The 14,799-nt window shown below is 33.0% G+C and overlaps 1 protein-coding gene across 1 annotated transcript in view; it reads right to left on the bottom strand.

The window, feature by feature from the left end:
• LOC126736578 (receptor-type tyrosine-protein phosphatase F-like) overlaps positions 1-14,799 on the bottom strand; it is a 134,394-nt gene that overhangs the window by 7,788 nt on the left and 111,807 nt on the right. Inside the window, exons 22-24 of the mRNA XM_050440979.1 lie at positions 9,577-9,720; positions 9,376-9,503; positions 9,138-9,319 (exon numbers count right to left, since the gene is read on the bottom strand). Coding sequence (XP_050296936.1) covers positions 9,138-9,319; positions 9,376-9,503; positions 9,577-9,720 — 454 coding nt within the window. The remainder of the gene's footprint in view (positions 1-9,137; positions 9,320-9,375; positions 9,504-9,576; positions 9,721-14,799) is intronic.

Raw genomic sequence — 14,799 nt, 5'->3', positions numbered from 1 at the left:
ATCACTTGCTCGCCATCTTCATATTTTTGTAATACAACGGCTTCAACATTACTTGCATCGGTATCCAAAATAAAAGTTTGTCCAGAAATCAGATATGTTAAAATTGGAGATGTGCATAGTGCTCTTTGTAACCGTTGAAATGCTTCTTCACAGTCTGTTGACTGTGAAGTGCTGTGACCAACTAAATACCATTTTGTCCTCCTTGAGCTTATGTAGAGGCTTTGCAAGATTAGCGAAATTTCTTACAAATCTTGTGTAATAGGTACAAAGGCCCAGAAAGCTTCTTAACTGGTGTTTGTCAGTGGATCGTGGCCATTTTTCGATTGCCTCTACTTTATCTGGATCAGTCTTGACACCTTTTTCTGATATTACATGGCCAAGGTATCAAACTTCTTTTTGAAATAAGCAACATTTTTTAGGACTTAGCTTCAGGTTGGCCTCTCGCAGTTTAACAAATACCTTTTGAATATTCTTCAAATGTTTTCCCCAGTATGATAACGTCATCCAGATAAACTAAACATGATTCCCAAGTCATTCCACGTAAAACTGTTTCCATAAGTCTCTCAAAGGTAGCTGGGGCATTGCAGAGTCCAAAGGGCATGACTGTAAACTGCCAAATTCCTGTTCCAGTCGAGAATGCGGTCTTTTCCTTATCTTCTGGGTGCATCTTTACCTGCCAGTATCCACTCTTTAGATCGAGTGTTGAGAACCAATGTGAACCTGAAAGCGTGTCCAGGTTGTCTTCAATTCTTGGTAGGGGATAATTGTCTTTCTTGGTAATGTCACCGAACAATAACAAGACTAGAAGGTTTACTTAACGCTCCGCCTCTTCTTATGCCTATCTCACTCGAATATCGGACGCTACTCTTTTTAAGTCTCTCGAAGTCGCTCCCGGGCGAAATGCATATATCGGCTGTCTGATATAGCATATTTAAAGTAGTATAACAGTTGTCTCACAGAGTAGCTATTTGTAGGTAGAACTATACTGTGCTAGAACGTTATAGCGATTGTTTTGCGATTTGGTTTTATTAGGGATTTTATTAAGGATTCTGATAAAATGCCACGAATGTGTTGTGTTAATGGATGTTTGACTAGAGAAGTGACAGAAATATCATTGTTTCGGTGGCCCAGGGATGAACATAGGTAAGAATTTATAGAATCGTTTTAGTATAATCGTATATAATATACGATTATCGTTTTGAATGATAATTTTTTTAATATTTATATTTTATGCATAATAGAGGGTAATAATATTATTAAAATGAGAGACAATAATAATCATTTTTTTCCATATTCATCAGTATAAAAGAAATTGTAAAGGATATTTCTAAATGTTAACTTTGGAAGCAGGCTTTGGGATTTGTTAATAATCATAGGTATACCAATATGACTCCAGAAGAATGTAGTAATAAATTAAGAGTCTGCGAATTACATTTTCCTCAAGAAACCTTAATGCGTAATACCGTAAGAACAAATCTGCTGTATAACGCTGTCCCGTCAAAAAATGTATGGCAAAATAGCTAAGAGAAACTAGTAAGTGTGTTCATTTTTTATACAGATAAATTTACCTTGATTAATTTGATGAATTGTAACAATTTGTTATAAAACATTATTGTTAAGATAAAATAAAAAAAATAATATTTCAGGTGAGGCTAGAAGATTAAAAGAAACAAAAGCAACACAAACAAGTGTATAACAAGTATTATTCAGCAATGAAACAGATTAAGATTACTGTTAATGTCGTTTTTCTTATTTTTTAGTTATATGTATGCATGTAATGTATAATATAATAATTTAGGATATGTTATAATTATGATCTTCAATCAATTAAACAGTTTAAAATATTTTCTTTTTTATTTAAATACCTACAACTAAAACAGAATGGGTCACAATAATATTAATTACATAGTTTGATTGTTTTGTAACACCCCGGTAAGTGAACATTTATTTTATTTTGATGGCCAACGCGCCGTTAACTGTCTGCATTACCCTCGTACGAGCCGACACAGCTGAACACTTGCGTAGTTTTTTTGCGATCGGCGGCTCGTATTTGAGAGCGCTACTTCATACACCCGACCGAGAGTGGGACTTCTAGTCTTGTTATTGTTCGGTGGTAATGTTATTCAGTCGCCGATAGTCTACACAAAATCTAGTGGATCCATCCTTTTTCTTCACTAGCACAACTGGAGATGTCCAAGGACTCTGAGAAGGTTCTATCACTCCTTGTGTCCTCATTTCTTGAAGCATTGAGGAAACTTCTCCTTGCTTAGCTATCGGAATTCTTCGAGGTGCTTGTTTAATTGGAGCATTGTCTCCAGTGTTAATTCGATGCTGCACCAAATCAGTTCTTCCTAGGTCATTATCGTGCAAGAAAAACACATCTTGATTTTCTTCAAGAAGACGTCGCAATTTACTACACTGGTCCATGGTTAAATTGGCAGAAGATTCTTCAAACAGGTTTTGTAATAGAGAATACAGAAAAGGTCTGTTTGAATAACGACTTCTATCAGCATTTTTCATGACTGCCACTACTTCAGAGCATACGCCAATGTTCTATTCTTGTTTCAGGTGTTGATCATATCCTTTTAAATTTACCATTCGAACCAAAACAGTAGATTTCTTCTGCGTAGATAACGTCTTGGCTGGAAAAATTCCTTGACCATATAGTTTGCAGTTTTCCATGGGCTCAATCAAAACAGTTTCTCCCTCTTTTCCTCCAGTTGTAGCATTAACCACCACCTCTGAATTTGCTGGTATGGTAATATCCTTGAATAACTTAACGACTCTGGTATTTACTTTATCTTCATATAGGTGGTGCATAAAAATCTCTTCATTTCTCGTCGTCATTATATACAGGTCTACTGTTCCGGTTATATACATCCATTTTAAACTGCTGAGCATTCATAACATCTAATCCTAATATGAAATCATCCATGATTTCTGCCACTAGTACTGGCTGTTGGAATGTTGTTAAGCCAATGGTGACTGTAGCTTCATGCAATCCAATAATCGGGATCCTTTTTCAATTTGCAGACTCCAGAATTAAATTGGGTGGTGCTGAAAGCCTACAGTGTGCTACGATGTTCGGCTTCACGATAGTATGACTTGATCCTGTATCCACTACCATCTCACATTCACGGCCGCGTATTTTTCCCGGTACTACCAAGCTCTCTCCAGGATGTGGCAGCCGGTTTATACGTGGGGCTTGGTAGCATCCAGCCAGCTTGAAGTTGAAGTTTTCCTGGTTCCTTGGATCTCTTAAAGGCTTGGGGCATTGACGTTTAAGGTGCCTCTCCTCATTGCAATTCTAGCATTGTAATGGTCTTTTAGGTTTCCTCGCTTATAATGATTCAATCTTCTTTAGGCGGTCTTCTTTAGGCGAGATCACTTTCCGAAGTTCTAATTTGTCTTATTCGTGTCTGCCTTCTAGTTGCTTGAAAAGCTGCCTCATACTCTAGTCCATGGGCCAAAGCTTCTGATATACTTTTATGATGAGCCATCCTTAGAGCGTGGTTAGTATCTGGATCTCGAACTCCGTCAATAAAACAATTTATAGAAATTTGTTCTCGGAACTCTGTTGGGGCTGAAGGGTAAGCCAGATTTACTAATCGAGCAACATCGGCCTCAAATTGTTGGAGTCCTTCCTCGGGTTGTTGTCTTCTAGATTTCAATTGAGCCTGGTACACTTGTTGTAGATGGGCTTCACCGTATCTCATCTCTAAGGTACGCACCAGTACGTCGAAATTGAGCTGATCCTCAGATGGCGCCATTCTTAATATTTCTGTAGCTTCTCCTCTAAGGCTTTGCTTAAGATTGATTGCCTTTTCTTCGTTATCCCAGCGATTTCCCCTAGTAGCGGCCTCAAATTGATTCAAATAGGTACTTCATGCTTCTTTGCCGTCGAATTTTGATGGCTTTACTTTCATCATTATTTGCATTCCAGAATCAGGATGAAGAGGAGTCCGTTTTACTTTCATCTCTAGTTTTAGGATCTTTTTTTGTACTTTTCCCAATTCTTCTTTTACTGTTCCTTCAAAGTTAGTTATTAATTGTTTCTGATTCTTCTCCTGTCTCGTTCCTCCTGCTCCTTTTTAAGATTATCTTTTAAATTAAGTGTCTTTATTAATCATTAATTGTGTCAATTGTGTAAAAGTGTCATTAATCTTTCATGGTTCGAATCAGGTCTTCATTTTCTTTCTTTAGGTCATCTTTCATGGTCCTTATCAGGTCTTCATTTTCCTTCTTCAGGTCAGATTTAATTGTCTTTAGTAAATCTTCCTGTTTCTTGTCTCGCTCTTCTTGTTCTTTCCTCTGTTTGCGGTCTCGTTCTTCTTGTTCTATTTTTTGCTCGTCAAACTTCCTTAATAGCAGCTCCATCAATTTCTCGGTCTCCATATTGGCCTGACTTCTTGTTAAAGGCATCCACTAAAATGAGCTTTCAAATATCCTTTACTTCTGACACCAATTGTAACGAAATTCGGGAACACACTTTTATTGTCAACGTCAAAAACACTAACCTAACTCGCCTTGACTGTCGTTTAATTGTTTCCAAGGTAAAAACTGACTAAACAATTAAAACTGAATGAATTGTCACGAAGCGCGTCCTTTTTAAAACAAGAACAAAACAAAAAAGTTTCGAAATATTTAGAATTATCTTCATTGTTTTTTCCCAAGGAGGTCAATAATTTTAGGAGAATACTGACAGTCAAATCAAGCAAGTATACAAATTCTAGAAAATTAGAACTACAGGGATTTACAATAATATAATCTAAATAACCTAAATTGGGGCCAAAATGGGGCTCTCGAACAAGATAAACTACGGGTCTTGTCGACTTTAAGTATCTTCGATTTTGCAATATTTTAAAATTTGAGCATAAAGAGTACTTTGAAAAGAATAGATTAAGAGAAAAAAATTTGCGGATCATTCACATAGGACGCTAAAAAATAATATTAAATTATGTCAAAAATGAGGTCTACTCTACTCTATTTGATGATCGAAACTCGTTGCTATTGATAATTACATTGTCAAACTTTTGACATATGATCTTGCAGTTGCCAAATTGTGTATATATGTAATAAGCAACAACCACATCTAAAAAGCATATCTTATATAAGAGAAAATATGAAAGACATCTAAATCTATTTGCCAAAATGCTAGCAGTGTTTTTACACTATAATAGTGAATGGGTTTTACTTTTACACACATTTGTACACAAGCAAAAAATTCATTCCCTTATGCAAAGGTTCGTAGCTTCCATATTTTCTAGCATTTTGAGATTCTATTCATATGAAAAAATATAGAGAGGGCTCGTAAATGTCGAACACATGGGGGGCTTACGCCCCCCAAGTGGGTTGATTTTGGCTAACGCAACCCAAAATCAACCCAATGCAATTAAACCGAGCCCAAAACACTAAAAACATTCATATAGAAGAAATAAAAAATTATTTAATCAAAGAACATGTATGGCAACGCTGTCACCTCGTGGCGTTATGACGTTATGTCAAACGTCAATAAAAAAGAATAATGAAGGAAGGTGGAAGGGAATTTTGTTTTTGTTATTTATATGAAAAATAAATATTCTTTAGACTTAATTTTAAATATAGGCATATTTCATATTATTTTTAATTAGGATCGAAATCTAAAAAGTACCAAAACAATAAATAATACATTATGGGTGTCTTCGGTATGTTTTTTTACACGAAAATAAAGGGACTTAATTACAAGAAAAGGTAAAATCTTTTTCTTTAATGTTATATAAACAATTTCGTCTTTTTGGTCATATTTTATGTATAATTTCATTTAAATTAAATAATTTTTCTAAAACTACAAAATTCTTAGTCGCAAAAAAAATAAAAAAAGTAAAACTGGCGCAGTTGAAATCTGAACCCAGACCGACCGTCTCATAGTTCACTCCCAATACCATTAAGCCATAAAGCGCTTGCGGTGAATGTTCGACAACGAGTTTATATAGTACATAGGTACACATTGTCATGATTTTTTTTATTTTTATTATTTTATTAAAGAAAATGTTATTCATCCTCCAATTTTTTTTGCTTAAAATAGTCCAAAGAAGATTAGCTTACTATTTCATATTCAAAAATGTTAAAATTCGGAGATACCTAAAGTCGACTAGAACCTAAACTACTTAAAAACTAAACACTATAGATAAAAATAATAAACCAAACGTAAGTAGAGCCCTAAAGAAACCCTACGAATCAACTTTAACTACAGAATACTAATAAAATTGTACAAAAACTAGGAGAATAATTAACGTATTTACATTTTCATAATACTATATTATACTTAAGTATAAATTTTGAAGAAAAAACATAATTTATGATATTTATTTCTTAATGAATAAATAATATCGATGAGGTTTAAATTCATTTAAAAAAAAATTAAATAAAAATTAAAATGAATTTAATTAATTAAATTAAAAAAATTAAATTAAGTTAATTCAATACTATTTAATTTACAATAATATTTGTTGACATAAGCGACATTTTACAGTCTTTTTTATTTATGAATTAATCCTTATTTACATCTTTGATATTCGTGATTCGCGTGTGGAAAGTTGTGTTTATGACCTAAAGAAGTCATGTAAATCCTTCTGTTACAGAATTTGGTTAACTAATGCTTTAAATTTGAATTGATAGGATTTATAATGATCAACGTGATGGCTAGTCACAAATAAAGTGCAGTTAAGCCAGATGAAATTGTGAATTATAAGTAGAAAATCCTTTATAATTAATAACTTTCGCATTTTTCAGTTCATCCTCACTTTTTTATCAATAAAATGTTCAAACTTAACTACCTATGTAAAAATTTTCAAGAAAAAAACGTTTTGAAGACTTTTAACTTTAGTAGAACCAAATATGGGATTCCGAAGAACCAATTTTATAGGTAAATTGACTTTTTTTACAATAAATAACCAAATATATATCAATTTTAAGAAAAAATGGTATCAGTTGTTCTTGAATAGATTAAAAAATAGACTTGCTAAAAGTATACCAGAAACTTTATCAACCGCCAAAGCTTCAGTAACAGAAGGGCAAATACGGGCATAGTTTTCTGAAGTAGAAACAAGAAGGTCACTTTAATACTTTAGAGGATCCAACAAGAGTTTATAATTGTGATAAGAGTGCATTTTTGATGTGCCTCAAATCTGGGAAACTCTTAGCTCTAAGAGTAGAAAAAAATATATATGAAATAGCTCGAGAAACAGAAAACGAACATAGTTTTAATATGCGCTCGAAGTGATGGAGAAACTACACCACAATTTATTCTCCTCCCACACAAAAGAATGCCACAAGAAGTGGTTCAAAAAATGCCTGGCGCTGATTGGGACTTAGGAAAGTGTGATACAGGTTGGATAAATGTTCAAACATTTTTTAAATATATTACCATTGTTTTTAATGGCTTGCTGGAAAAGAACGATATTCAAAAGGCTTACTATGCATTTAAATGAGTTTTGTGAACAGAATGGGTTAATTGTAATAGCATTAGTAGCACAACACTACTTACACAATGCAGCCGTGTTATATGAGTATATTTGGACCGTTAAAAAAGAGTTTGACAAACGTTGTTCACAAGTGGAAATTCAGCCAACCCAGTTTTGATGTCAAGTTGGACAAAGCAACTTTCCCTAAAATATTTTACGATGTACTAAATGCAGTATCTGAAGACGCTGTAAAAAATGATTTCTGCAAATAAGGCATTTTTCCCTGAAACCCCGATAATGTAGTAAATGTTTATCGAAAAAAACGTGATAGTGGATCAAAATTTAACATCTAAAGCTAATTTAAAAATGGCATTAGAGGTTTTAGAATAATAATAAACAAACCAATTTTCAATCAATTTCCAAAAGATGAAGTCCAATATGATAGGATGGAATGGGGATGAAACATACAGTAAATTATTTAATGTTTGAAAAAACATTCAGAAATGCAGCACTCAAAAAAGCCAACACTAGATCAAGAAAGAGTAGCCTATGTTATAGGAGATCTACAAAATACTGGGCCAGAATCACTGAACGAGGAAGACAATACTAATAAAATAGAAAACGAAACAGAGGATGAGGATCAATGGCATAAACTTTTCAATATCGAATGCCTCCAGATGCAGAGGACAAGGATCAGCAACGATCCAGGCAATCACCATTTGCAAGCACTTCTCGTCAAAATGTTAAAATAACACACCACCAGGATAAAGAACAATTTTCTTCTTTTGTTCTAAAGAATAGAAGACAATAATTTTCAAGTTCAAACTGACTTCAAAAAATATTGATGAAATCACTAATTCAACTACTGGTACACCTTTTAAAAAAGCACTCTTTTGGCCGAAAAACAGCTCAAAGCAAAATAAACTCAAGAAAAGGGATAAAATTCCAGCTGTTGTTACGTCCAAAGAATGGAAGAGAAAAAAAAGAAAATAAAAAAAGGAAAGCAAAAAAATAAGGGAAGAGAAAAAGAAGAATCTAAAAAGAGTTAAAGAAGCAAGGAACCTGCCAAAAAATACGTCTTAGATCCTAAAAGAAAGAAGAAGTGTTATGAGTATTTTAGTAGTGACCCAGAAAGTAGCATTCAATTTGATGATACGTCAGATGAATCAGACTGCGATGAAAACTTGAAACCAAAAACTAATTTTGATTTAGAAAAATACAACGCAATTTACTATGTTGAACAGTTCTTTATAGGAAGCTGACTAGAAATTAAAGATGACAGCTGAAAAATTAGGTACTGAAAAGAAATATTCGGAAATAGTTTTAACTAGCCCCAAAAACATGAAGTTAATTATGTCGACTAAAAATATGTGTTATATGGGCCAGTTAATCCTTTTTCTGTGCATAACCCGGTCTTAAGACAAATTAAATCACGTACAAAAAATGTAAAATAGAAAATTCAACATGTTAGGAATCTCAGATGTAAGATCTTTAAATGTTTCTGTAGTTTTTTTTGTTATTTCTTTCTAAATAAAACTATGTAAAAATAATTATGGGCAATTATTGGTTTTTAATAGAGTAACTGGATAAAGTTTGTAACTACTAGTGAAAAGTAGAATTTTTTAAAATCTAATTAAGGTTTAAAAAAAGAACCAATAATGCTAGAATCAGAATATTTGTAAGCATTATAATTACCCGCCAAACAATTTAATACCACCAAATGCGCCAGCATATATTGCTCTACGTTATCCACCAAATTAGCGCGATTATTTCGAAGATGTTCCAGCATAGCAAAGAAGTCCACGAAACCTTCTGCAGCAGCCATTCGTAAACAAATATCGCATAGAATTATTGTTCCGGTTCTACCAACTCCAGCACTAAATTGAATCAAACTTTATATTAGATACATTAAATATCACTTATTATCTTTTACCTGCAATGCACAACTAAAGGAAAATCAGTATTTTTTAATCTGAGAAGTGTTTGAAGAAAAGGCACTAATGATTGGGGATACAGTGGAACTCCATGATCGGGCCATACTTTAAAGTGAAGATGTCCTATCTGCAGTAGAGAATTTTATGTTTATTTTAAGTTAATATTGTTTTAAACAAACAAATATAATAAGTTAGCCGACCTTCCTGGGTGTTGAACATTTAAATTGAAGCTCAAGTATTCGACAGTCATAGTTAGCGAACACCTTAGAACTAATGTATGTCACCGTATAGTCACCGTATTTTTCTTCCTCATTAATCTCAGGCCAATATTGTTCAGTTTTTTTCTACAAAAAAAAACTATTTTTGATATGTAATAAACGTAAAAAATATGTAATAGTAAAGGAAACTTAAAACTATTTTTTTAAATAATTGACTTTGTATGCCTTAAAATATATGTAGGAATTTAAATATAGGTATGCTCTACTGGAGGAGGTTCTCTTTGCCAGCAACTGATTGATAGCTTTCAGAAAAAAAGATTAGTAGTAATCTCAAAGCTATTTTCCGTAATTTCATTTAATTATGAATAGAGCGATGGAAATTGGACGTAGGGACGTAGATAATCATCTCTAAGACATTGCTTTAAGCACATTAGGAAGACGTCATACAAAGTCGTCGGAAGAACGTCATTTTAAGACCAATCTGAGATTTCACACTATTCCTGTTTTATGTCTTTTCATATAACTACCCACACAAATAATATTAGGTCTTGTTAGATTATATGATGCCAACGATAATTTTTTTAGAGCTCTAATTTTTACAATGACTTAAAAATATGCATGATTTTACGAGCATATTGAAATTTTAACTAACTTTAATTGTCGTCTACATAAATAAGTTTAATGTAAATTTACTACTAAAGTTAAAATCCTTGTCCGTACGATGGCGCTGCAGTGCGTCTTATCGGTTCACGTGGTCTTTTGTTCGCATCGGTTATTGGCGCGCCGCTCGTGACGCGATCGCGGCCGTGTCGGTTCCGTCCGTCGCTTGCGCTCGTGTCATTATCAGTGGACGCGAGCGCAAGCGACCGGGGCGAGCCGTGTGAATTGCTCAATGTTCCAACAAGTACTGCTTACCCGCAGAGCGAGGCTCAGCGAGGAATTTTGGCCGCGAAATCGTCGCGAAGTAGCAGTCTAGTAAGTAGGCGTATTCGCTGCGATTTCGCCTACGTGTGAATCGCACCATTTGATCCTTTGGTTTGCTACATGCGCGCGAGAAAACTTCGCGGCGAACTCGCAGCGAACTTCGCCATGAAAATCGCTCGTGTGCATCGAGCCTTAGTGTCTTGCGTTACGAATGGCGTTCATATCTTCTTGCGTTGGCAGCCATTTTTTTGTCGTTTGGTTTTCTGTTTTTATTTTGTTATTTGATTCCAGGATTGTAATACCATTATGAATCACCCATAATTGTAGATTAGATTGTTGTGATAATAAAGTGAGTGCGGTAAGTACTCGATTTACACATGAAGATTTGAAGAAATTTTCCCCATTGCGCAAAGCCTGCAGCATTTGTAATTCTGTGCAGGATCAATGTAACTGCGGTTTGTCTTAAATTAAGAATACATTTTTCCTAGACAGTAACTGCCAAATTTATTTTTTCTCTCTAATTATTTTCATTATTGTAATATTGTAGGCAACTATTATTATTAATAATGTTTTAAATTTAAATTAGAATGTAGTGAGTGTAATATTGTACTTTTTCTTCCGCTGAATAATTGGATTTTTTTTTTGTGGAGTGGCATAATTAAAATACAATAAATAAAATACTTTTATTTTTAGTAGTCTAACTATCATATGAACAAATTTTTAGTTTTAAGTATAGTAGTATTCATATTTTCTGTAGTTTTTGTGTATTATTTCTACCCGCAAAATCCTGATTTTTTTTCTGGAAAAATATAGAGCATATAATGACGTCTCCGATACGTCTCGATGACGTCGAAACAGTACTATAAAGTATTATTATAGTACAATAGTTTTTGTCCTCAAGAAGTTATATTTAAGTCGTTTTGAGGGTGTGACATATTAACGTCACCCTGACTTCTTATAGATGTCACCCGTTGGTCATCTACGTCCTAAATATGACTAAATAAAGACTACTTGGACCATTGTAACATTCAATGAAATCCTAAGGCGTGATATTAAAGACTCCAGAGAGCCAATCTGTAGAATTTCTTCAGGTATGTGAGAGCCAAGGGTGAAAATGATGAGTTTTAAGATGGGGCACTCAATACATCAATTTCAAAAATATATGTATGTATGTATATACATATACATATGAGGAGAAATGCTCATGAGCAGAGAAAAGTAGAATTAGCCAGCCCTTTTTAATATTTTTTAAGCCTTAACTTCGATATAAAGCCTTCCTTGAGTTACTCAAAATACGAAGAGGTAGATCCGAAGACTGCTTTATGTCTGTAACATAGTGCCATGAAACATTATGATGATCTTTATACTATTCTTATACATAATTTTTCATTTAGAATTCCGCACGCCAATAAGACCAAAACAAAAATAAATATTTAATTTATGTAAAAAGTGGTCAATGTATGGGGTTAAGTAGATTTTTTCAAAACTTAAAAAAATCGACGCCTGCATAGAGCTGGACGTCGCGACCCGTCGAAGAATTATTTGATTGCAGGTACTTTGAAAATATACGCAAAATTACATCATTTCATATTATGATTTTAAAACTTTTTTGTTACTTAACTCAAAATTATTTACTCTACTTGCTTCGGTACTGACGTTTGCATTATTTTATTATTTCTACTATTTTAGTATGATTTTATATTATTATTTTTTAGCCATTTAGTTATGATTATAAATAAATAAAAAATCAGTAAAGTACCTTAAATCTAATAACTACAATTATTATTGCGATTAACTACATAATAAAACAGTTTAAGAATGTTGTTCAAAATTAAGTTCATCTGCTCGAACACAACTATCAACTATCACTTTTGACAGATGAGCTTGGGTCACTTCTAGGAGTCTTGTTATAGCGGCACCTGCTGCACTAATTTTGTTAATCAGATCTGCATATCTTCTATAGGTTCATGGCAGACAAAAAACCTTAAATAGCGATCTGCCTTTAAAATTACTTTGTCAAAGTGAGGTCCAATAAGGATCCATATGCCGGATCAAACATTAATATAAGGTGCGTTCGAGTTGACGCCTCGAGTAGTCCGAGCGCGCTCTGTGTGCTCTTTTACGTTTTTGTTGACTCAGGGCGTGCTCGATTTTATTTATTTTGAAACATAGCGAGCATGTAGAGCATGCTCGATGTGCTCCAGGCTTTAAGGTGGTGTACTGGGAGTTTTTTCGTTTTTGCGCATGTGCAAAACTAGCTCTCAAGTGTCAGGTCATCAGCTGTTTCTTTCTTGGTTGTTTGTTTTTTATCTTTGCTTGTGATTCTCCAATTACCAAAAAAATCTGTTATTAAAATCCAAACATCACTGTATATTATGTCTGACCAATTCACTGGCGAACAGTTCGACACCTGTGGTGAGTGTGGCATTGAAGGGACCCTAATAAACTGGGTGCAAGAAATTTTTTTGGAACATTTTGAAAACGAAAACAATGATCCTAATGAATATGAAGGTATGTGAAAATGTAATATTTATTAAAATGTAATTTTTTAAATTAGAAATTTTTATGACAATACTAAACACATTAGCCGCCATAAAAGCTGGGTTAATTTTAGTCATAATCAGTTTATGGATTTTCTAGAACATTAATTTATTATGTTTATAATCCTTAAGTCAGCCACAAAACGTATAGGGCTTCAAATGTCCCGTGAGTATGGGTTGTCAACTATTTTAATTCTTTGATATATTCTACTTCAAAACTGTTTAGATTATTATTCAAAACTAATGAGTTTGGAGTTGATAAATCGAACTTGCAAATATTAGTATATCATTAATAACATATTTTTTTTAGGTTCTATTAATCTTAAAATTGAAAAATTGAAATGTAGAAAGTCCGTTGTTACCTTTGTCATCTGGAAATGAGTAGATGCAAAATTGTGAAATGACAGTTCAACTGTTTTACTAATTTGATTGGTGGAAAAAAACTATTCTGCATTTGAAGGTACAATGAAAAAAAAATTTGAAAGAAAATTCCTTCGGAATTGTCAAAACTTGCTAATAAAAAATATTACACCAGAGCAAGTAGATACGAAGTGAAAAGATCTGAAGGAGACCTACAAGAAAATCAAGAACCATAATTCAGGAATTGGAAGAAACAGAAAAACTTTGCAGTTCTTTAATTTTATAGATTCATTCCTTAACAACTGGAAATAGAAGCACCAGCAACATGCAGCTCCGAATCTGGTCTGCATAAAAATCAAGAAAATGATGGCTATTCAATTCAAAATAACTACCCACATTATTTACCTTATATACTTTTAGAAGCTGTGACTCCGACCACCTCACGAGATACTGATAAAAAACGAAAACTTGAAAATTCTTCTGAGAAGCGACATAGAGAAAAAAATCAAGAGAATGGATAGGTTTTTAAATCTTTAATACATCTCGGTAGAACATCAGATTGGAAAAAAAGTTAAGCAGTAATAATCCAAAAGATTAAAAAGATTAGCATTAAACGAAGATAATGTTTATATTTAATTTTATAATAATTTTGATATTTTATTTTCAGTTCCTTTTGTTGCTATAATAGTTTGGGCGTCCGGTTTTAATTTAACCTTTAAGGTTTACTATCCCTAACTTCTTAAACTCGTGTTTCCTCTGACCTGAGAGTTAGTCAGTACAATTTCAATGAGCTAACTCTCAGAGCAGGGGTAACCCGAGATTATAAAACTAGACATTAAAACAAAAGGTAAAAAAGTTATAGGGTTGTTTTGAAACTACATTTCTTATGAAATTAATAATTCTCAAATAAGCATTTGGAAGTTAATAAAAAATGTCCATTTGTTGGGTGTGTTTATATTATATTTTAATTACAAAACATAATAATTATTTTTTTAATTTTATTTGTATGATTGTTTTAAAAAATATTTTTTATAACTTTAAAAATTATTTTTTCTACAAATTAACAGGATTTAATTGATACAAATTAAACCCTGTAAACTTAACCTCAAATTGTAACTACACCTAGTATACCAAAGAATTGAAATGTTTTAGCATAGGTGACTCTCATAAAAATAAAAAGATAATAAGTAAAAATAACTCTTTTGTTAGTTATTTTATCTCAAAAATAAGTAATTAGCAATATTATTCCTTTTCTCAACACCCGGTTATACAGTCTTGGCACAATGTTTCCTGGCCGCATCAACATTTCTTCTTGAATTATTTCATACAGATTAATTTGAAGCTCATCATTTGTATCTCTGCAAATATTATGTAGAATGCA

This window comes from Anthonomus grandis, chromosome 5 (assembly GCF_022605725.1).
Source record: "Anthonomus grandis grandis chromosome 5, icAntGran1.3, whole genome shotgun sequence".
NCBI classification, from domain to species: Eukaryota; Metazoa; Arthropoda; class Insecta; order Coleoptera; family Curculionidae; genus Anthonomus; species Anthonomus grandis.
The sequence above is the reverse complement of the archived record's forward strand: the minus strand, read 5'-3'. Positions and strand labels throughout refer to the sequence as shown.